Below are 18,897 nucleotides of genomic sequence, written 5' to 3'. Positions count from 1 at the left end.
AGGGGGGGGGGGGCACGGGAGCCTGAGGTGCCCCTGACAGGTCCATGGTGCCCTTGCTAGGCCTGTGGTGCCCCTGGACCCTGGCAGGCCTGTGGTGGCTCTGGCGGGCCTAGGGTGCCCCTGCTAGGCTGCTGATGCCCCTGGGACCTGACAGGACTGCGGTGCCCCTGACAAGCCTAAAGCGCCCCCAACAGGCCCGTGATGTCCCCGACAGGCCCAAGGTGCCCCTGCGTGATGCCGTGATGCCTGCGAGGCCGGCAGGGCCCCTGACAGGACCATGGTGCCCCTGCGAGGCCGGTGGTGCCCCTGGCAGGTCTCTGGTGTCCCTGACAGACCTGGGGTGCCCCTGACAAGCCTGTGGGCCCCTCACAGGCCCGTGGTGCCCTTGCTAGGCCTGTGGTGCCCCTGGCGGGCTGGTGGTGCCCCTGCTAGGCCGGTGGTGTCCCTGACAGGCACCACCCGGGCACCAAGGGGGGTCATGACCCATGTGGCCCCCCTTGGATCTGCCACTGATACATAATATATTGATTTGTAAAGGCTAGACCGGTGGTGCCCCTGGCAGGCCTGTGGTGCCCCTGCTAGGCCCCTGGTGCCCCTGGGCCCTGACAGGACTGTGGTGCCCCTGCTAGGCCTCTGGTGCCCCTGCTAGGCCTCTAGTGCCCCTGCAAGGCCGGTGGTGCCCCTGTAAGGCCTGTGGTACCCCTGCTAGGCCTCTGGTGCCCCTAACAGGCCCATGGTGCCCCTGTGAGGCCGGTGGTGCCCCTGGCAGGTCTCTGGTGTCCCTGACAGACCTGGGGTGTCCCTGACAAGCCTGTGGGACCCGTCACAGGCCCGTGGTGCCCTTGCTAGGCCTGTGGTGCCCCTGGCGGGCTGGTGGTGCTCCTGCTAGGCCGGTGGTGCCCCTGCTTGGCCGGTGGTGCCCCCGGGCACCAAGGGGGGTCATGACCCATGTGGCCCCCCTTGTATCTGCCACTGATACATAATATATTGATTTGTAAAGGCGTTATGGCTTATGCAATATGCAATTGCAGGCACTTGGTATCCCTCACTTATCCCTCATTGGGGGCTCTGGCGGGCTCCTGAGTGCCCACGTCTATCTCCATTCTCCGGGAGCCCTAGACGGGCTCCTTTGGGTCCTTTCAGTCCAATACAGCATAAGAGGTCTCCACGCAAGTCCTATGCATCTGAGGGCGTACCCTGACGTCTGAGGTACCCAACTGCAGCTCCAATGGTGTCTTACACTGGCGGATCCAGGGAGGGGGCATTTAGGGCCATGCCCCTTTCCCAGAGGCGGCCTAAAGTGGCCCGTTTGCCCCTCCCCCAAACGATAATGAAACATAGTTCAATCAGTGCGTGGCCCAGCAGCCGAGTTAGACTGGGGGTGTTTTACCACCTCCCGGCCCGCAAAGGGACCCAAGAACTGACTCGAAGCGGGTTAACTGCTCGACAAAAGCAATGGTAAGTGTTCACAAAGTAATATAAAGGCATGGGTCGGGTGGACTACCATTTATATATTTTTCTTTTTAGTTAAAAAAAATTAATAGTGTCAGAGCTGTGACGAAAAATAAGTGGCCTAAATCCGATGAGAAAACAGGATTTGGGGGTACCCTAGGTTTGGCTCCGCATGAGTTGGCCCCCCCCCCAAAACGCAAGCCTGGATCCGCCAGTGTCTCTCTCTCTCTCTCTCTCTCTCTCTCTCTCTCTCTCTCTCTCTCTCTCTCTCTCTCTCTCTCTCTCTCTCTCTCCCTCTCTCCCATTCACGATCCTAGCGCACCGCGCGTGATCAGATGGAGGGGGAGGGGGTAGCGCGCGCTGTTTGAAGAGGCCGCCACGCCGCATCGAGGGGTCCGTTAGCCGGGCAGGCTGGGGGGGGGGGGGGTGCACTGCGGGACGCCAGGGACCAGCGGTGTAGCGGGCGGGCCAGTGTCGCAGTGATTGATCACGTGGTGACGTCACTAGCTCCGTCCGTCGGGTCCGTCCCTAGCCTTCATTATCCCCTAAACCCTCATCCCTCGGCCCTCCCACACGCGGCTCGCCCCCACGCGGTGACCGGCGTGGGGAGCCCCCGTCCCTCGTCCCGCCGCGCCGTCTGCTGCGACCGGCACCCCACCCAGCCCGCCGCGGCGGGTCCCTTTCAAGTGCCCGGCCCTCCTCGACGCCGGTCACCATCGCTAACCGCCCGCTGGGGCCCCCGTCCCTCCCCTCACCCCCTAGACGCCGCTTTGACCGGTCGGCTCTCGCTCTGCCCTCCCCACCTGTTCCGCCGTCCACTTCCCCACTCCTACCTCAGACCCCAGCCCGCCTCACGCTCTCATATCGCCCCTGTCTCGTTACCGTCACATAGAGGGCTGCCAGTGCCTAGTGCCTATTGCCTACTGCCTACTGCGTATAGCCATGCTGGCGAGTGGCGACCGTGGACCGTAAGCCAAGTAGGCACTTCTGCAGACGGGGTGGGGACTACCTGCCTACTTTACTTCTTCTTGTATTTCTTGGCACATGATATAAATAATTAAATATACTTATATTAGGATTACATATCAAAATAACTGAAAACACGATCATCTTATTTTGCACTGCCCGTTGCCCCTCACCTACACGAGCATACCGATAGGCGACGTAGATGACTACAGAGCAGTCAATACTCACTACAGTACGTTTCTCAGTCTGCTCGTAACTCACTTCTCCCGCCCTCCCCTCCCTTCCCCTCCCCTCCCCTCTCACACACAAATCGGACTCTGTTCCTCGACGCTACCACTGCAGCCACCGAGCCAACCAACCATCTCGGGTATCGCCGCCAGCTGAGAGGCCGCATCTTGCGTTACAGCATTGTAATCACTGACGGACCGTGCCGGCCTGGGGCGGTTAGTGTGGTGTCGTGTGTCAGCGGCCTGTCTGTCGGTGATCCATGTCGCTGCAACCGGAACACTGCTCTCGGGTGTCAGAGGCATGACAGAGTCGGGAGTAGAGCTAGAGATGGAAACGAAGTAGCGTTTTCCAAAATCTTGACTAATGACTGACAAATGACTAATGACTATTTAGGTTGACTGACTGTTAACTGACTTATCTTTCGTCTCGGCTTGACTGGCTAATGAATTACTAACGCCATTGTTCTTTATTTTGACTATTACCTTGACTTAGGTCTAAATTTCGGAATTTATTAGCACTGGGTAAATGAAAATATGCCGATACGCCAAGAAACATAAATGATAAGTAACACCATGTTCTATTTTAATGTTTATTAATTATTCCATTTAGCATTTCAGAACAACATGTGATGTTTGAACACAATGAACACAATTGAATACAAGCAATACAGTCAGCAGCTGGGGATGCTTGCCATGGTGGGCATTGGGTAAACGACATGTTCTATGCCTAAATGAAATGCCTTAAACATCTTCGGCAAGTATCAAGTACATACATTGGCAAGCACTTTACAAGTAACGCAAGTTTTTCGCGAATATCAAAGCTTCTAGATGTCCGATCGCGGATCGACACCGGAAAACGCTAATTGTTCTTAAATTGTATCCCTAATTATTTTATGCGGCCAACGCGATGCGAAGCGAGCGCAGGGTATATCTTGTCGGCCGTTACGACACCTGGTTCGGGAGATAATAAGAAGGGTAAAATTTACCCCCCCCCCCCCAGTCCGGCGCGTTCGGCCGGCGAGCCCAGCGGAGCGCGGGTTAAAGGAAATAGTTCACTTTTAACATGGGGTTTGGAACTGGAATAGCAGTTTTGTTGCTTGCGCTGAGACTAGCACAAATCAGAAGCTTTTACGGCCCAACGATCACCCTAGACGAAGATATTCCATTTTTCGTTCCGAAAAGAGTGCCTTGCAGAGGAATGCGTGCCTTGCTGAGGAATGCAGTCACGTCATCGTCAGCCAATCAGAATGCTGCTTACAGCCGATGGGTTTGTCCTACGCAATATGATTGGTCAACGCGTAATAAGCTTCCGCGTCAAACACTATTTTATATAGAATATAGTTCTTCTTATACTAAAATATAGAAAATAATCCTTTTTACAAAAACGTTTTGTTTTATTTTCTGATCATTTTGAGCATAAAAAAACATAAATCCATAGCAAAATACTAATTTCAGGAAAGTGAACTATTTCCTTTAAAGGAAATTGTTCACTTTTAGCATGGGGTTTTGAACTGGAATAGCAGTTTTGTAGCTTAAGCTGATACTAGCGCAAATCAGAAGCTTTTACGGCCCAACGATCACCCTAGACGAAGATATTCCATTTCTCGTTCCGAACAGAGTGCCTTACAGAGGAATGTGTGCCTTGCTGAGAAATGCAGCCATGCCATCGTCAACCAATCGGCATGTGCTGCTTCAGTGGGGTTGTAGGTACTACGGACGGAATATGATTGGTCAACGTGTAATAAGCTAGCGTATCAAACGATATTTTATATATAATATAGTTCTTCCTTTATTACAATATAGAAAATAATATTTTATAAAGGTTTTATTTTCTTTGCTGATCATTTCAAGTCAAATAATCATAAATCCATTGCAAAAAAAAATACTTTCGGGAAAGTGAACTAACTTTGGGACTTAAGTCATCTCACGAATCACGACAAATTACTCGACAAATATGCAACAAAATCATTGACTAATGACTGACAAATGAGTAATGACTAACACACATTTTGGTTTTAACTAATTAATATTCATTTCCACCTCTAGTCGGGAACACCCAGGCCATGGACATACTCTCGGTCGTCTATAGGCCATCGAGCCCATCAGACAAAAAGGCTACTCAGTGCCCCACCCGTGCAGTGGGGTGAAGTTGTGCAGAGGGTGCAGCAGCTTCGGACGGTCGGGGGTCCTCTCTTTATGCCACAGTTTCATTCAGGTAGAATGTGATTTCATTGTGCCTGATGTCAAAACGTCACATAAATATGTTCAATGACACCGCCTTTACCACTGTGGAAGTCGGGAGACGAAACAAATTGTTCGGGAGGTCCCTAGTCCCCCTTCCCTTTCCTTCCCCATAAACGCACGAATACCTCGTTAAGTTAACATTCACCAATCTAAAAAATGCCTTCATTTATCCAATAGCAATATGGATAGCATTTAATTCTCGCCGGCCAACGGGGAGTGGCTGCCGCCCCCCCCCCCCATTGTTTTTTTGGTGAAAGCTCGGGACACGCCGGCAATAATAGAGCTGAAAAGTTGGCATGCCTGACGTTTGATTCAAACTGGATCTTGTGACACCAACCACGTCCACATCTTTCTACCTTCAGGTCATGTCAAGTCACTGACCTATAACCGTAGAACGTCACAAATTAACCTCTGCAATTGCATTCTGCACGGTCCTCAGAAGTCGCAACATCGCTGCAACGCCCTCAGAGCTAAAGGAACTTTAACAGGGAAATAAAGCTTACAGGACGTAGCATGCTCCAGATGTCTTACAACTTGTACATCCCGGCTTTTACGTAAAGGTCACATGAGGTCAGGTCGGTCACGTGACCTCACCATTAAAATTTATAAGTCAATGAGGAAATATGGGATCTATTATTTTGGCGCCGGGAATGATCTGAAATTCTCCTAAGCACATGGAATAGTGATTTCATACACTCCTTGCAAGATCCATTGCTTCACTTTTGCATTGTTGATCTTGCGTGACGTCGACTCCGCGAAGGTCATAAGAGTTCTTCGTCAATAACTCCCGATCCAATTGAGCTAGCGAGTCCGGAGTCGGTAAAGCCACCGATGGACTCGGGAAGACCTGCCAAATCTAATGATATGCGATATGATCTCCTTCGACCAGCTTCGTGACCTGAGGAATTCTGGCCTGACCTTGACCCGAGGTCAACACTTGTAGTTGACCCCATCCGAACAAAAAGTAGATATACCTACCATTCGACGCGCCTGAGCTAGGCAAATACTATCAGGTGCCAAAATCACGGCTCTGCGGCCATTTTTGCGAAGATATTTAAGTACCAAACACCAAACCCGTGCTTTGGGCCACTTGACCTGACATCAGAGATCACCGGCTGACCTGAGACCTTGAAATCGGGTACCTACCCGCTCGTACCGGCGCACACGCTCGTTTTTTTTCGGCTAGATTCTGGCGGCGAGGGGAGGGGGTCGTACCAACCTACGCCGGTTGTGGGCTGGGGGTTAGGTATGTGAAAAACAATACAGGGTGTCTCAAAAGTTCGTTCACAGGTACCAGCCATGCTTTTTTGTCAATAATTCTGAATCAACAAGAAATTAACAGTCGAAATTTTGCATGGGCATTGGTGACAACCATCCTCAAGCAGTCTCATTGTCTTCAAGTGCATTCGACCCTTCATGAGCTCACAAAAAGGGTTCACCTCTGACCATGGGTCAGGCACGAAAATGTAGGTTGCAAAGTCGGGTATGTTGTGAAACTCTCTGTTTCAGGAGTAATGGGAATGGTTAAGTCGGAAATGACACATGGCTAAGTGTCGGCGAGGATGAGTGCAACATGATGATCATCTCATAAAAACGGTGGCTAAAATTTTTGAAGGACGAAACCATGCGAGACTAACGGCGTTTTGAACGACCCTCGCACGACAGCAGACTCGTGTTCCGGAAAGCAGCTGAAAATGCGGTCATAACTATTGAAAACTGGCAAAAAGGTCACAGACAGAGGTTACCCATTTTCAAAAAGTGCAGGTCATCGTAAAATAAAGACAAATTATAATTTAAAATTGTTTATTATATCTATAACGCTAATTTTTGGGGACAATAACACAAAAATCGTCAATGCCAAGGACACCTGACCCTCCAAAAGTGTCAGTTATTGTAAAATTTTATCTAACGAAGTTTCAAGAGGCAGATATGCACCGAATAATTTTCTTTTAAACACAAAATCCCGATAAAACCACACGATGGACAGGTTTGGGCCGTTTACAAAGCAGAACATCCCCCGAGGAAAACACTCCGCAACCGAGCGAAGGTCTTGGCATGGGGAATGACGAGCGCTTGGAATTTGCAAAATTTGCACAATGTGTCTGAGAAACAGACGTCCGACACATTCTGCTACCATATGATGCAAAAAATTTACTCCTGGAACTTCCCGTTTGTTCAGGACTGGGGTCGTTTTGAAAAGGAAAATGGCGCTTGGGATGTCGGCGCCAGTCATTCATGAAGGAGTTAGCGCCAGAGAATGCCTACAAAATACTCAAGAATGGTGTCGATGCAAGCTGTCGGCTTTCAGGGAAAATCAGATGGTGCCGGGGAGCTAGTCAAAACTAAATCCGACGCAGAAACTGCAGGGGATTCCCCTGCAAGAGCTTGAAAGCTGGTAACCTTTTATCAGCCTCCGGCAGCTGACGGAGCAACAAGAAGCGGTATGGGCAAATATTTTTGGAGATACAGCAAAGGGGTTGGTTTCCAACCTTCTTAATCAGTTGCCAAAGCATGCATATTTGTCTAGTGTACACACAGACACCAAAACCCTATACTTTTGGCCGGTTCTTATATGCTTTATTGGCATGGGAAATGTGTGAACGAACTTTTGAGACACCCTGTAGTTCTGGCAAGGGCTAAGCCGTGTAGCTTATTATTTAACCATCATTTACCATTTACATGCCATTAACCATCTGATGTACCTAATTCAGGGGCGGAGCTTCCTATACCTACAGTTGGTGGGGCGGCTGCCCCACCAACTTGCCATTTTACCCAACCAATAAGCCTTTTGCCCCACCAATAAGCCTTTTGTCCCACCAATAAGCCTTTTGCCCCACCATCTTTAGCTGATTTGCAGGACTTTGTTGCTTTGCAAATCAATCATTGAGGAGCTTTGGAGTTTGGAATGCCTGTGTTACCTATACAAAATGTTACATTCCTTACCTATAGGTTATCGGACAGCCCGAAGCTGGAAGCATACCGCATAGAAAACTATCAGACGAATGGTAGCATGCGGCAAGATTCCTTTACTACATGCGGTACCCCGACTAACAACGCTAAATTTCAATATCAAGTAGTGTTTGAAGTCGTTGAAAATACTTCTCACTGTGAAGTGTGACGAACCTTTTTGTATCCTAAACTTTGTGAGTCATAGGCGGCGGAACGGGGGGAGGGGGCACCGGGGCACCGTGCCCCTTGATTTTGCCATTTCAACATTACCCCTATGGGCGTTGCATGGAAAGAATGGGACCAAAAGTCGGCAGTGCCCCCCCCCCTCCCCCGGCCCCCTTGATTGAAGCCTAAAGGTGTGCCGACGCTACTGGTGAAAGCCTTATCGAAAAGTGCTCCAAGAATATTGATCTGAGCCTGAATGTGAATATGCGTTAAATGTCACCGATATTTAGAAAAAAATATGAATCTGAATGCTGATAAAACCATCAATATTCGGACAAACTTGAATTTGTAGGTATGTGGGTTTATATAGCCTTGGGTATGTGAATTTGAATAACATGCAACTTCAGGCACATATTTTAGTGGCGCTGTTCATATGAAATGTGGCGCACTTGTTTCAACTACGGTTTTCATCAACAACTAAGCTGAAAGCTCCAAACACGTTGACAACACGTGGGGGGATATCGCATGTGCACGGTGGACGTGAGAAAGGGATATAAGCAAGGAAGAAAGTCCGGTTAGGTAAGAGATTTCTTATAATTATCATGGGTAAGAGCATAGATATCAAAGGGCAAGGGGCGCCGGGAACCTGCCCGGAACGTGAACGCAGCCTAAACTGTACCATGGATTACCTACTACCACTACGTACAGTCATGTACGTACAGTCATGGTACTACTTCATCCATGACTGTACGTACGCTACAGCTAGGAAACCCCCTATTTCAGTCGGGGAAACTATGGTAAAATCTGCTATTTTTAGCAGTCTGCTATTTTTAGCAGAAATCTGCTAAAAATGGGTACGCATGTGACGTCATCGTACCCAAATATAGCAGATTTGGGTACGGCCCCCGACAAAAGCAGATCTACACCCTAATTGAAGCGAATGCGCATCAAATGCCTGGCAGATTCATGATTAGAACAGTGCTGAGAATGTCCTCTGATATTTTTGTTCAGATCAGACTATTTTCAAATTCATTATTTGAAAATAGTCGGATCTGAACAAAAATAGCAGAGAACACTCTCAGCACTATTCTCATCATGAATCTGCCAGGCATTTGATGCGCATTTGCTTCAATTAGGGTGTAGATCTGCTTTTGTCGGGGGCCGTACCCAAATCTGCTATATTTGGGTACGATGACGTCACATGCGTACCCATTTTTAGCAGATTTCTGCTAAAAATAGCAGACTGCTAAAAATAGCAGATTTCTATATAGCCATAGTTTCCCCGACTGATTTTTTTTTTAACCGACAACAGGATTGTATTATTCATGTACAAGGTCGGTAGGTACTAGGTAGGTACCTCGAGCCTCAGTATTAACTGGATTCAGTCAGCTGGCTCATGGCTGGCCAGCTGATGACGTATGATAGCTACCATGTTTATGAATATAAGCATGGTACCTAGGCTAGTAGATGGACATAAATACACAAAATTCAAAAGGGCACTAACTGATAAATTAATGAATAGATATTTAGTTTTTATATCTAGCGCTGATATATAACAAGCTATGCCCAGACTGGAAAAAATACACGTTATGCTGAATATGTCCGGCGTAGTGGCGGGACTGCGCCGAAAATTTCAGCGCATGTCCGGCGTAACTTCGCATGCGCCGAATTCAGCGCATGGCGGTGGACGAATTTTTCGGCACAGACGGCGCATTGCGGTCGCATAATTTTTTGGCGAAAGACGGTCACCGAATTTATGCGGTATACTGGTCAATCTAGCAGCAGATTCGCGGCCGCAGGCGGCTCTGGAGAGGTTGCGGGACGAGACGTCCCCGCCCCGGTCGTCGCGTGCTCGAACTGGCTGCCGCCTTGAGTCTACTCAGCGGAGGAACGGCCGCCCAGGTGAGGCCTCAACCTTCGGCGTAGAGATAGGTATGGAAAACCTTGTTGAACGTCGCCAAGCGTCGTTAAACAATAGCAGTGGGTTCCTGCCACTGCAGTATTGAGGGAATGAGAGCGTGGACGACCTGGCAAAACAGGCGGCCGCCCTGCCCTCAAACGCCCGATCGCTGACCAGGGCGGTTCATTGTGCGGCCTCGCATCAGTGGCGCGACAACTGCTCATAATCACTATTCAAGCCACTCCTCGGGAGCACGCCGCCGCTCCCTATCCCCGGAGAGGACCGAGAGGATGCCATTTCGGTGCACCAGATGAGGGCGGGCCACCGGGGCCGCTCGCTCCAGTACGGCAGCTAATCGGCTGTCTCCACTCCGCCGCGTACCAGCAGTGCCCAGACAAGCGGTGCTCAGCGGCGCTCTGCACCGTGAGCCGAGAAGAGGCTGATGTGCCGGAGCACGTGCTGCTCCGCTGCCCGGCCCTCGCTGGCTCCCGCCGAGGTATTGGGTTTACGTGGAAAAAAAACTCATTCGGACGCTCAAACATGGAAGAGCGTACAAGGCCCCGAAACACTCTGTCTGGTTGATATAGCCTTGATCAGTAGATGTGCACATGTGCTTTATATGAAAAGGGCTTAATTTTCGCACGAATAGGCACCTAATTTTTTGCGCAAATCACGCAGAAATTTTGGCGCAAAATCGCTTGCGCCGAATTTCGGCGCACGAGGGTCTCACGGGCGTCCGGCGTAGTGTATGGATGTTTTCCAGTCTGGAGCTATGCTAGCGCCATCAGACAGCGGCAGACGGCAAATAATCCAGTTAACACTGCTTCCCGGTACCTCCAGTTGCTCCAGTCCACTGCAGAAGTAATGTGCGGTATCAGTCGCGGTCATGCTTTGCATCTGTATCTTAGAACGATTTGCCAGACCACAATGAAACCTGGAATGTAGCTTACATTGACGTGGGTGTCATTATCCTTGCAGCTATACCTAAGTTTATCTTTTGCTGGCTACTCCTGGGCATTGTCCGGTCTCAGTTTTTTATCAGCAGGCTGCGAGCATGCTGCTACTTCTTGGCTCCTCATTGGTCGAGTCCAGCGCGGTTGTTTTCGCCCCAATGGTCGAAAGTGGTCTATTCGTTAGAGCAATGGGAGACCAAGAAGCGCCAGCAATTACTTCTGTATATGGGGAAACCCGACAGCACGCTGATAAAAACAGCCACCGAACAGAGCTCTGGATCACTTCATACTTAGAAATTGTCAGTCGCCATCTGTTGAGATTTGTAAAGCCTCGCATTTCTGAAGCGGTGGGCTGCTTATGGGCCTCGTTGTCTTGTATTGTGTTAAATGTAATCAGATGAGGTAAGCAAATCAAAGTATGGCTGTTGTGCAGACCCAATCCAATATGAAGAATCACTTGTGATTGGGTACAAGTCTGATGATTATTGTTAAAGGAATAAACAAGCATAAAATCATGTTTGCAAATTTTATGCATAATGCATGAAGTGTCTGTCTTATTGCAGCATTAATTGAAAACCTAATTAATTTGATGGTTTCAGAAGACAGGCATCAGTCTGGAAGAATGTGGCCAGCTGACTTTAATACCTACAGAGTGGCAGAAGAGACAATCACTTGTCCCTTCAACAAGGCACACCAAATTACTGGGATGCGATATCATCTTCACATCGTCAGGTGTGCCAAGGTGAGTGTAGTAGAAAGATTAACTATCACAGTGAGGAATGAACACGCTTCTTGTTAGAATTTCAGAGAATCACTCATTCAGTTATGACCAGAAGAGTTAACTCAACTTACGCTAAATGCCTATATGAAATGTGTCAAAAACATTCCGAGAAAGGCAGTGTTAGAATACTGGTGATGAGCCATGAGGAGAGGCTCGAAAAGTATATTCAGATAGCCGTCACTTGTATCATAGCCTGTTGCCGCAGGTGTTGGTGTAATTCATGCTGATGTTTTTTTTTTTAATGTGTAAGTTTATAAAGGAAAACACAATCAGTGCTAGAAAATATGAGGCCGCTTTCTGGTCCCGGCGTTATATTCTCCGGGTGGGTCAATCTCGTCCAGCGTTTAGCCCTTCGGGACCCACTCAGGGTCGCGGTTGTTTTCGCCGCTCGCCCCAGTCGAGATACAAAGTTAATAGTCACACGAAGCTTATTGAGGGCCAGCCAAACCAGCCTAGGCTGGAGTTACTGTTAAATTTATGCATATAGATAAAAGAAAAAGGTTTTGTAGAATCGATTAATTTCGAAGTTGTAACTACATTCAGAGGCCCAAATAAACTTCGTGTGACTATCAACCTTGCATCTCGAATGGGCCGAGCGGCCAATACAACCGCGGCTCTGAGAGGGCCCCGAAAGGCTAAGCGCTAGACGGGGTTAACCCACCCGGAGAATAAAACACCGGGACCAGAAAGCGGCCTCATTTCCAGTACTGAACACAATAGCTGGTTCCAAAGTGCTGTGCATAGTACATAGGTAAGAATATGGCTTGATGTTATTACTGTTATTATTTCATTTTATAAACAATTCATATTAAGTTCCTGCTGTTTTTTTTTTTGTAATGCACACAAGTATATTTTTGCTTCTCAACTGGATAGAGGCGTGTTATTTGTATAAATTTAGTCCGAATGTTTTGATTGGAAGGATTCACAGGAACAGAGCCCCCGCTAAGCGAAGCTTGTTGCGTTGACCCTGCCCTCTACCCTCCGATCGCGCAATTCCAGTTTTATGGCAGAATTTAGAGTCCAAAGTTTAACGTGCGCACATAGCCGCGCACGGCCGGTCCCCTCACTGACTTCGCCTGGCTACGGCCTGCCACCAACCGCAACCATGCCTGTCAGGAGGCCCATGAACGTCAAGCGCCCGTCGCGCTTCGATCCCGGACTGTTATAACCGGGAACGCGTGCTCTCACCACGCGGAGTCCAACGCTCTACCGACTGAGCTACGGGATCGACCAATGTTTGTGTTTCATGTACTCATAAAATATAATAGATTTAACCCGCGCATGACATGGTTATTTTCCATAACGCGAGTGACTGAGGGGGGGGGGGCTATTCATAGTCCCCCCTGCTAACTCCGAAACTACTGGGCCGATCGTCAAAATTCAAACGGCGTCTGATAGCCCCGGAAAAACTGTTCTGCGAACCTATTTTCATTGACCTCGAGGTCACCGATGACGTCACAGGTCAGGTCAAAGTAAAAATTTTCGGCATTTTTGCTTGTTTACAATTTAGGCTCTGGCCGCCGACGGACAAGGCCGATCAGGCTCATTTTTGGTTTACGCACTCCTTGATATATGTATGCCTTAGATACCCTGAGGGTAACGAATTTTTACTTTGAATTTTTCAGGTCAAGGCCAGGTCATCCTAGGTCATGAAAATTGTATATCATGTATCGGTCACGTGACGCATGTTTTATGGTCCATTTATACGTAGATTTCGAAAATAATGTCGTATGGGTCATTTGAGGTCATTTTCAGCTGAAATTACCGGAGGTCAGGTCAATTTCAGGTCAGAAAAGGTCAAATTTTGAAAATGCAATTTTTCAACAAAAAGGGTGCCTATCAGATGCAGTTTGAGCTCAGGAACACGATGGTACTACTTATATTGTTGTACGATGTCAAAAACGTACTGAAAAATGGTTTTGAAAATGTATAATTACGAGCGAGCGAGCGCAGCGAGCGAGCGAGCGCAGCGAGCGAAGTTGAATCTTTTCAATATAACGGAAAAATCTCAGTATGAGCGGCCCGGCCCGGCCCGGCCCGGCCCGGCCCGGCCTGTAACGCTTTTGAGAGGCTTATATCTCAGCAACCACTGGACCGATTGGCCTGCGGTCTTTTTTGTTGGGTAGCCCCATCCCTTCTACCCCGTAATTGACTACTTTTGATACATCTCATGAAAAGTCAAGGGTGTTCAAGCAGTTTTGTAAAAGTAGTGATTTTGAGAGGCCCATATCTCAGCAGCCGCTTGGGCGATTGACTTGCGGTAATTTTTGTAGGGTAGCAGCATCCCTTCTACCCAAAATAGGATACTCTCGATGTATGTGGGTCACCCCCAGTTCACGTGCAAAATACAACAATAAGAGGTGCCAAATTTGTTCCCATTTCAGTAACTCGGTAATTACTGGGGCGATTTCGCTGAAACTTGGCATACAGGTAGGCACCCACCAGGCAATGCATTCCCATGTGTTGCGGTTAGGGTGCTACTGCACGTGCGCACGTGCAGGGGGCGTTTCCAGATCTCGAGAACGGCTGGGCCGATTGCGCTCAAATTTGGTACACGGTTGGGGACCAGTTAGTAGGGTGCCGTGCAAAAGTCATTTTGGGCCCCGTTTGCACGTGCGCACGTGCAAAATGCCGCTTCCAGATCTCAGGAACGGCTGGGCCGATTGCGTTCAAATTTGGCACACCGCTAGCGACCGGTTAGAAGGGTGCTTTGCACAAGCCCGTTGAAAGCACCTTCCCGCCCTTCCGCACGTGCAGGGCTCACTATCTCGCTCGCTCTTCGCCCAAAAGGCGTTTTACTGGTTGTAAAATTTGTCAATAATGCAAATAACTTGGTTATTTTTGAAGATATTGGGCTAAAACTTGCTAGAGTAGTTTATCAGTGTGTTCCGTATCAGTGAGTAGTTATCACATATATTCCGGTTTTTGCGAAAAATCAAAAACTTTTTGAAAAAGAAATAAAAAATATATCTTTTGTAATTGTAAGAAAATATTATTCAAAATTTTCAAAATTTCGAAAATTCGAGATAGCAGTTTGATAGCTTCGTGTATTTGTAGTCCACTGATGCAAAGAAATTGGATCTAGCTTTAAAACTAAGGTCTTGAGAGCGTATGCCATAATTCAATATTTTGCATCAAAATCGACCGACATCACGTCACTCTGACGTCATTTCCGGCCAAACTATGCTAGCTAGAAAGTCGAAATTATAACACAAGGTGTCAAATTGATGCCGCTGAGGTTACTGCAAGTTTCGTGTTGATCCGTGAAACGGTATAGAGGATATTGCCGAAAAACGGGAGGGGGCGGGGGGGGGGGGCTCTGTAGAGCCCCCCCCAGTCATGCGCGGGTTAAATGGAAAAGCATGATTTAATAATGATAATAATGAATAATAAAACTGCAATTTTCCTTTTCTGTTGGCACCTTACAGCAAACGGTGGGCCGTGACGTCCGCATCTGCACGTTCAATGCCAAGCACATCATCGACGTGCCGAAGTACGCGCACCACATCGAGCACTGCCCGGACCGGGACCGCCTCGACCGGGTCATCACGGAAAAACTAGCCGAGAGTGAGAGACTTCGCTTCGGGGGGCGGCAGAGCGCTGAATGTCTGAATGCCCGTCACCTGTGTGTGGTTGTGATGGGTCGGTTACATGTAGACTGATTTATGACTGTAACCTGCATAAATGCAACTCGTTTAAAAATATGACTTATCGGCTGGCTTTACCGATGCACCCTCATGACTAATTTAATGAAACCCTGATTATCGTTTAGAAGGCCCTCAGTCGATCAACTTTGTCTGCTCTCGATTTACAGTTGTATATTTCTTACCTCGCAAGTAGTCTCATGACCCTCCCGATGTCTGGCAGTCCACGAGTCGGACAAACGGATCCGGTCGCAGCCGATCGACAGCGCGCCCGACTTTCAGTTCTCCAGCGGCGAGAACTGGGACGACGACGTGGCAGCGGTTCCGTCGTACCGTCGCCGCGGCTCGTATGACCCGAGCGCGGCCATCTCCAACCGAGATGTGTACAGGTGGGTCACAGGTGGCTCGGGGCCCCACTGCGGTATAGTGGGAGCCGGGAAGGTGAATTATTTGACCCGAACTTTCTGTGGGAATGGCGATGCGGGCTGGATGGAGTAAGTCTGTTGTGATGGGGGGGGGAGGAGGGGAGAGGGATAATTCACAGGGAGGTGTCAGTGTGCACCAAGCAGCTAATGGTGCATTGTAAAGCCATCGATAAGACCGAGTTTGCCCGAGTTTTACCACGTGCAAGGCTAAATGGTCGTTAGCGCAATATATACTGAGGTGCGCTGTAACTAGAAACGCTTGCATGTTTCCAAAACGCTGTTCCGTACCGATATTACATGAAGTACTGCATAAGGCCCACTCCCGCCCAGTCACCCAGTGACACGGCCTTTACTGCGACCGGTCAGGTTCCCGCAGGAGCCGATGGGCAAGTCGTCGCGGCGCCAGTTCCGCTCGGAGACGGTGGCGCGTCTGAGACAGATCCAGGAGGGCGGTTCGGCGCCGCCGTCGGCAGCCAGCTCCACCACAGCGGCCTCGGCCTCGACGGGAGTGGGCCGGCGTCCCACCGTGCCGCGCATGCCCTACTCGAGCACACTGGCTCTGACGGCCCGGCCGCAGCTCGGCAGGGGTGAGTGACCAGCCCCGGCCGCAGAATTTTAGATGCCAAAGTTTAACGTGCCCTTCAAAGCCGGACACGGCCTGGCCTGTCCCACTCAACTCACTTCAACTGGCTGCGGCTGCTCCCACCAACCGCAGACCATCCCTGTGAGGACCCGGGCTCTCACGACTCACTACCGGGAGTCCAACGCTCTACCAAGTGAGCTACGGGACAGGCTACGGGACATATTAATGCTCTCTTAAAATTTCTCGGGGTTACAGCTCTTTTATATGACCCTACCGTCACCATCTCACGCTTCTTTCCTCACCCCTTTTCATCCCCCACCGTGACATCCTATTCCCTCATCGGTGTCTCCTCACCCCACATCTGTGCCAAATATGCGTCCCCTCGCTAACGGTTCCCGTCACCGTGCGTCGCCAGGTCAGCGGGTGCAGGAGGTGACGGCGCCGGTGGGTCTCAGCGCCGGCCCCAGCGCTGACCAGTCGGTGGAGAAGGCCCTCCACAGGATGAACCTCGGATGTGGCCGCGGTAAGAGCGCGTGTAGTGGGGACTTGGTGGAGCTGTAGCTAGTAGAGAGGGCGGTAGGTGTTCAGACACTAGCCTAAGCAAGACTGGCCATCGGTTATGAACATTTGGCTTGTATCATTACATGTTTAGCTGTCATGTGAAAGTCGCTACACAGTTTACTTCTTGGTGCTGTTACTATGATCTGTGGCGCCATAAGTGCGTTTGCCCATGTCTACTACTTACCCAGCCTTCCCCCCCTCCCAACACACACACACCAACGGCCTGCAGTCTGTACCCTGGTTAGCTGGGTCGGGCTGTCAGACTGAACTGGACTGCTACGATGGGACCGGACTGACATATTGAGGTTTACTGGCAGACTGGGTTGAACTGTCTGACTGAGACCGGCGGGCTAAACTGGACTGTTCCGAATGGTCAGGACTGACAGACTGCCCGCGGTTGTTGGCAGGTCGTGCCAAGCAGACTGTGGTGAGCCCCCCGGGGACAGCAGCTCCGGGCACCGCCGGACTTTCCATCTGGTAAAGTGAGTTGCGCCCGCCCCGGGCTCTTTGCTAGTAAAGGTGAATTACGCCTGTCCCCCGCCGGAACAGCCCCCGGACTTTCCATTTGGTAGGGGCGAGTCCTTTGTCTGCGGTCCATTGTCCATATTCCATGCGTCATCGGTATCTTTGTATGCCAATGTCCATGCGAGATCGTTATGCTCTATCCCGATTGTGCAAAAACAGTACATTTGCCGCCGACTGACGGTATATGAACGGCTGCAATCCGGCAGGTGTTTGTCCGACTACAGCTGACTGGCTGGGCGTGGTGTCCCATCACGTCGCGCGGGCCTGGCTGGAACGATAGGCTGCAGTGCTGCTGAAGAAGTATCGACAGCTCTGGGCCAGAGCCACCACTACCGCCACCAATTTAAGCTCAGAGTCAAGTTGACAGGACTGTCATTGCTATCAGCTATGTCTGTTAAACTGCAGGCTGTGGTAGAGGTGATGGGTAGATGTGGTAAAATAAGTTTGTTTCATTTTCACTTCGCTACAGTAGACAACTGTAGCTGGTTGGAGAGAGAGCTGTGAGGTCCAGCCATTTAGACGTCATACTCATGGCTGATGGCGTTTATTTTGAGACAAGGTAAGCCTGGATACCCGGGTTTGTAGATGCCACCGTCTTTCCTTACCCTATTTGATGTTCCTAGGCCGAAGTAAGGTCGTACAAACTAGTGTACAACTGATAACTTTTGTTGACTGTGACGCTCGAGGCGAATTTTGTTGGCGCAGTACAAACAGTGAGCCCCTGTTGGATAATATACGTCCAATTTATACCACTGTTTGCTATTCGGTATCGATAATTGCGAGCGTTAGTTATAAAGAGGTACATGGTGACACAAAAAAACGGTCATCACCAAATTTCGAATAACTTCGGAAGTTTTATTCAGATCATCACCAAACTTCGGCCACTTAAGGTCACACCTATGTAGCATACATCCACCAAGTTTCAAGTCTTCACTACGAATACTTTTAGTACAGTGTGTGTTTTACTGAGACGCTCCACAATGTGCTCCAGGTGAGCGCCACGGCGCTGCAGGGCGTAGGCACACTTGCATCCGGCGGGCAAAGTTGTCGATAACCCGATGGCTGTGCACTTTACAGAGTGCAATGGCCTCTGGAGACAGTGCTCAGGGGGTGTGCTACCCCTAAAACGTTATTCTTATCGGGTTATCGGCAACTTTGCCCGCCGGATGCAGGTGTGCCTACGCCCTGCAGCGCCGGGGCGCTCACCTGGAGCACATTGTGGAGCGTCCGTAAAACACACACTGTACTAAAAGTACTCTTAGTGAAGACTTGAAACTTGGTGGATGTCTGCTACATAGGTGTGACCTAAAGTGGCCGAAGTTTAGTGATGATCTGAATAAAACTTCCGAAGTTATTCGATTTTTGGTGATGACCGCTTTTTTTGTGTCACCCTGTATTCGGTCAACGTCAAGGCCATGTGCTTTGGCTCTGGAGTATATAAGCCGTGGGCCTTCAGCATTTATGAGACCCGGCCACTAACTTACTTTGACTATAAACAATCATCAGCAATCACACTGCACAA

At 49.5% G+C, this 18,897-nt stretch overlaps 1 protein-coding gene across 4 annotated transcripts; it reads left to right on the top strand.

Annotated features, from left to right (window-relative positions):
• The first annotated feature begins 8,442 nt into the window (after positions 1-8,442).
• On the top strand, positions 8,443-18,124 carry LOC122390514. Of its 4 annotated transcripts, none has more exons than XM_043383548.1 (8): positions 8,443-8,582; positions 11,456-11,598; positions 15,066-15,204; positions 15,505-15,670; positions 16,073-16,293; positions 16,705-16,812; positions 17,258-17,332; positions 17,582-18,124. In XM_043383548.1, the coding sequence occupies exons 2-7, from the start codon at positions 11,479-11,481 to the stop codon at positions 17,329-17,331; spliced, it is 828 nt and encodes a 275-aa protein (XP_043239483.1). In that variant the 5' UTR covers positions 8,443-8,582; positions 11,456-11,478; the 3' UTR covers position 17,332; positions 17,582-18,124. The 4 variants fall into 4 exon arrangements, with proteins under 4 accessions (XP_043239483.1, XP_043239486.1, XP_043239484.1 ...); XM_043383551.1 differs by having other exon boundaries at positions 8,454-8,582; positions 11,459-11,598; XM_043383549.1 differs by having other exon boundaries at positions 8,464-8,582; positions 11,420-11,598.
• The last annotated feature ends 773 nt before the right edge of the window (positions 18,125-18,897 follow it).

Source organism: Amphibalanus amphitrite, unplaced genomic scaffold, assembly GCF_019059575.1.
Source record: "Amphibalanus amphitrite isolate SeventyFive unplaced genomic scaffold, NRLGWU_Aamphi_draft 000398F_arrow, whole genome shotgun sequence".
Lineage (NCBI taxonomy): Eukaryota > Metazoa > Arthropoda > Thecostraca > Balanomorpha > Balanidae > Amphibalanus > Amphibalanus amphitrite.
The sequence above is the reverse complement of the archived record's forward strand: the minus strand, read 5'-3'. Positions and strand labels throughout refer to the sequence as shown.

Excerpts from the sequence above, each read along its gene's own strand:
- LOC122390514 (XM_043383549.1), top strand. The coding sequence starts at position 11,446 with ATGGTTTCAGAAGACAGGCATCAGTCTGGAAGAATGTGGCCAGCTGAC. Across the intron at positions 15,671-16,072 it reads TCCAACCGAGATGTGTACAG|GTTCCCGCAGGAGCCGATGG; the intron begins GTGGGTCACAGG and ends GCGACCGGTCAG. Across the intron at positions 16,294-16,704 it reads CCGGCCGCAGCTCGGCAGGG|GTCAGCGGGTGCAGGAGGTG; the intron begins GTGAGTGACCAG and ends GTGCGTCGCCAG.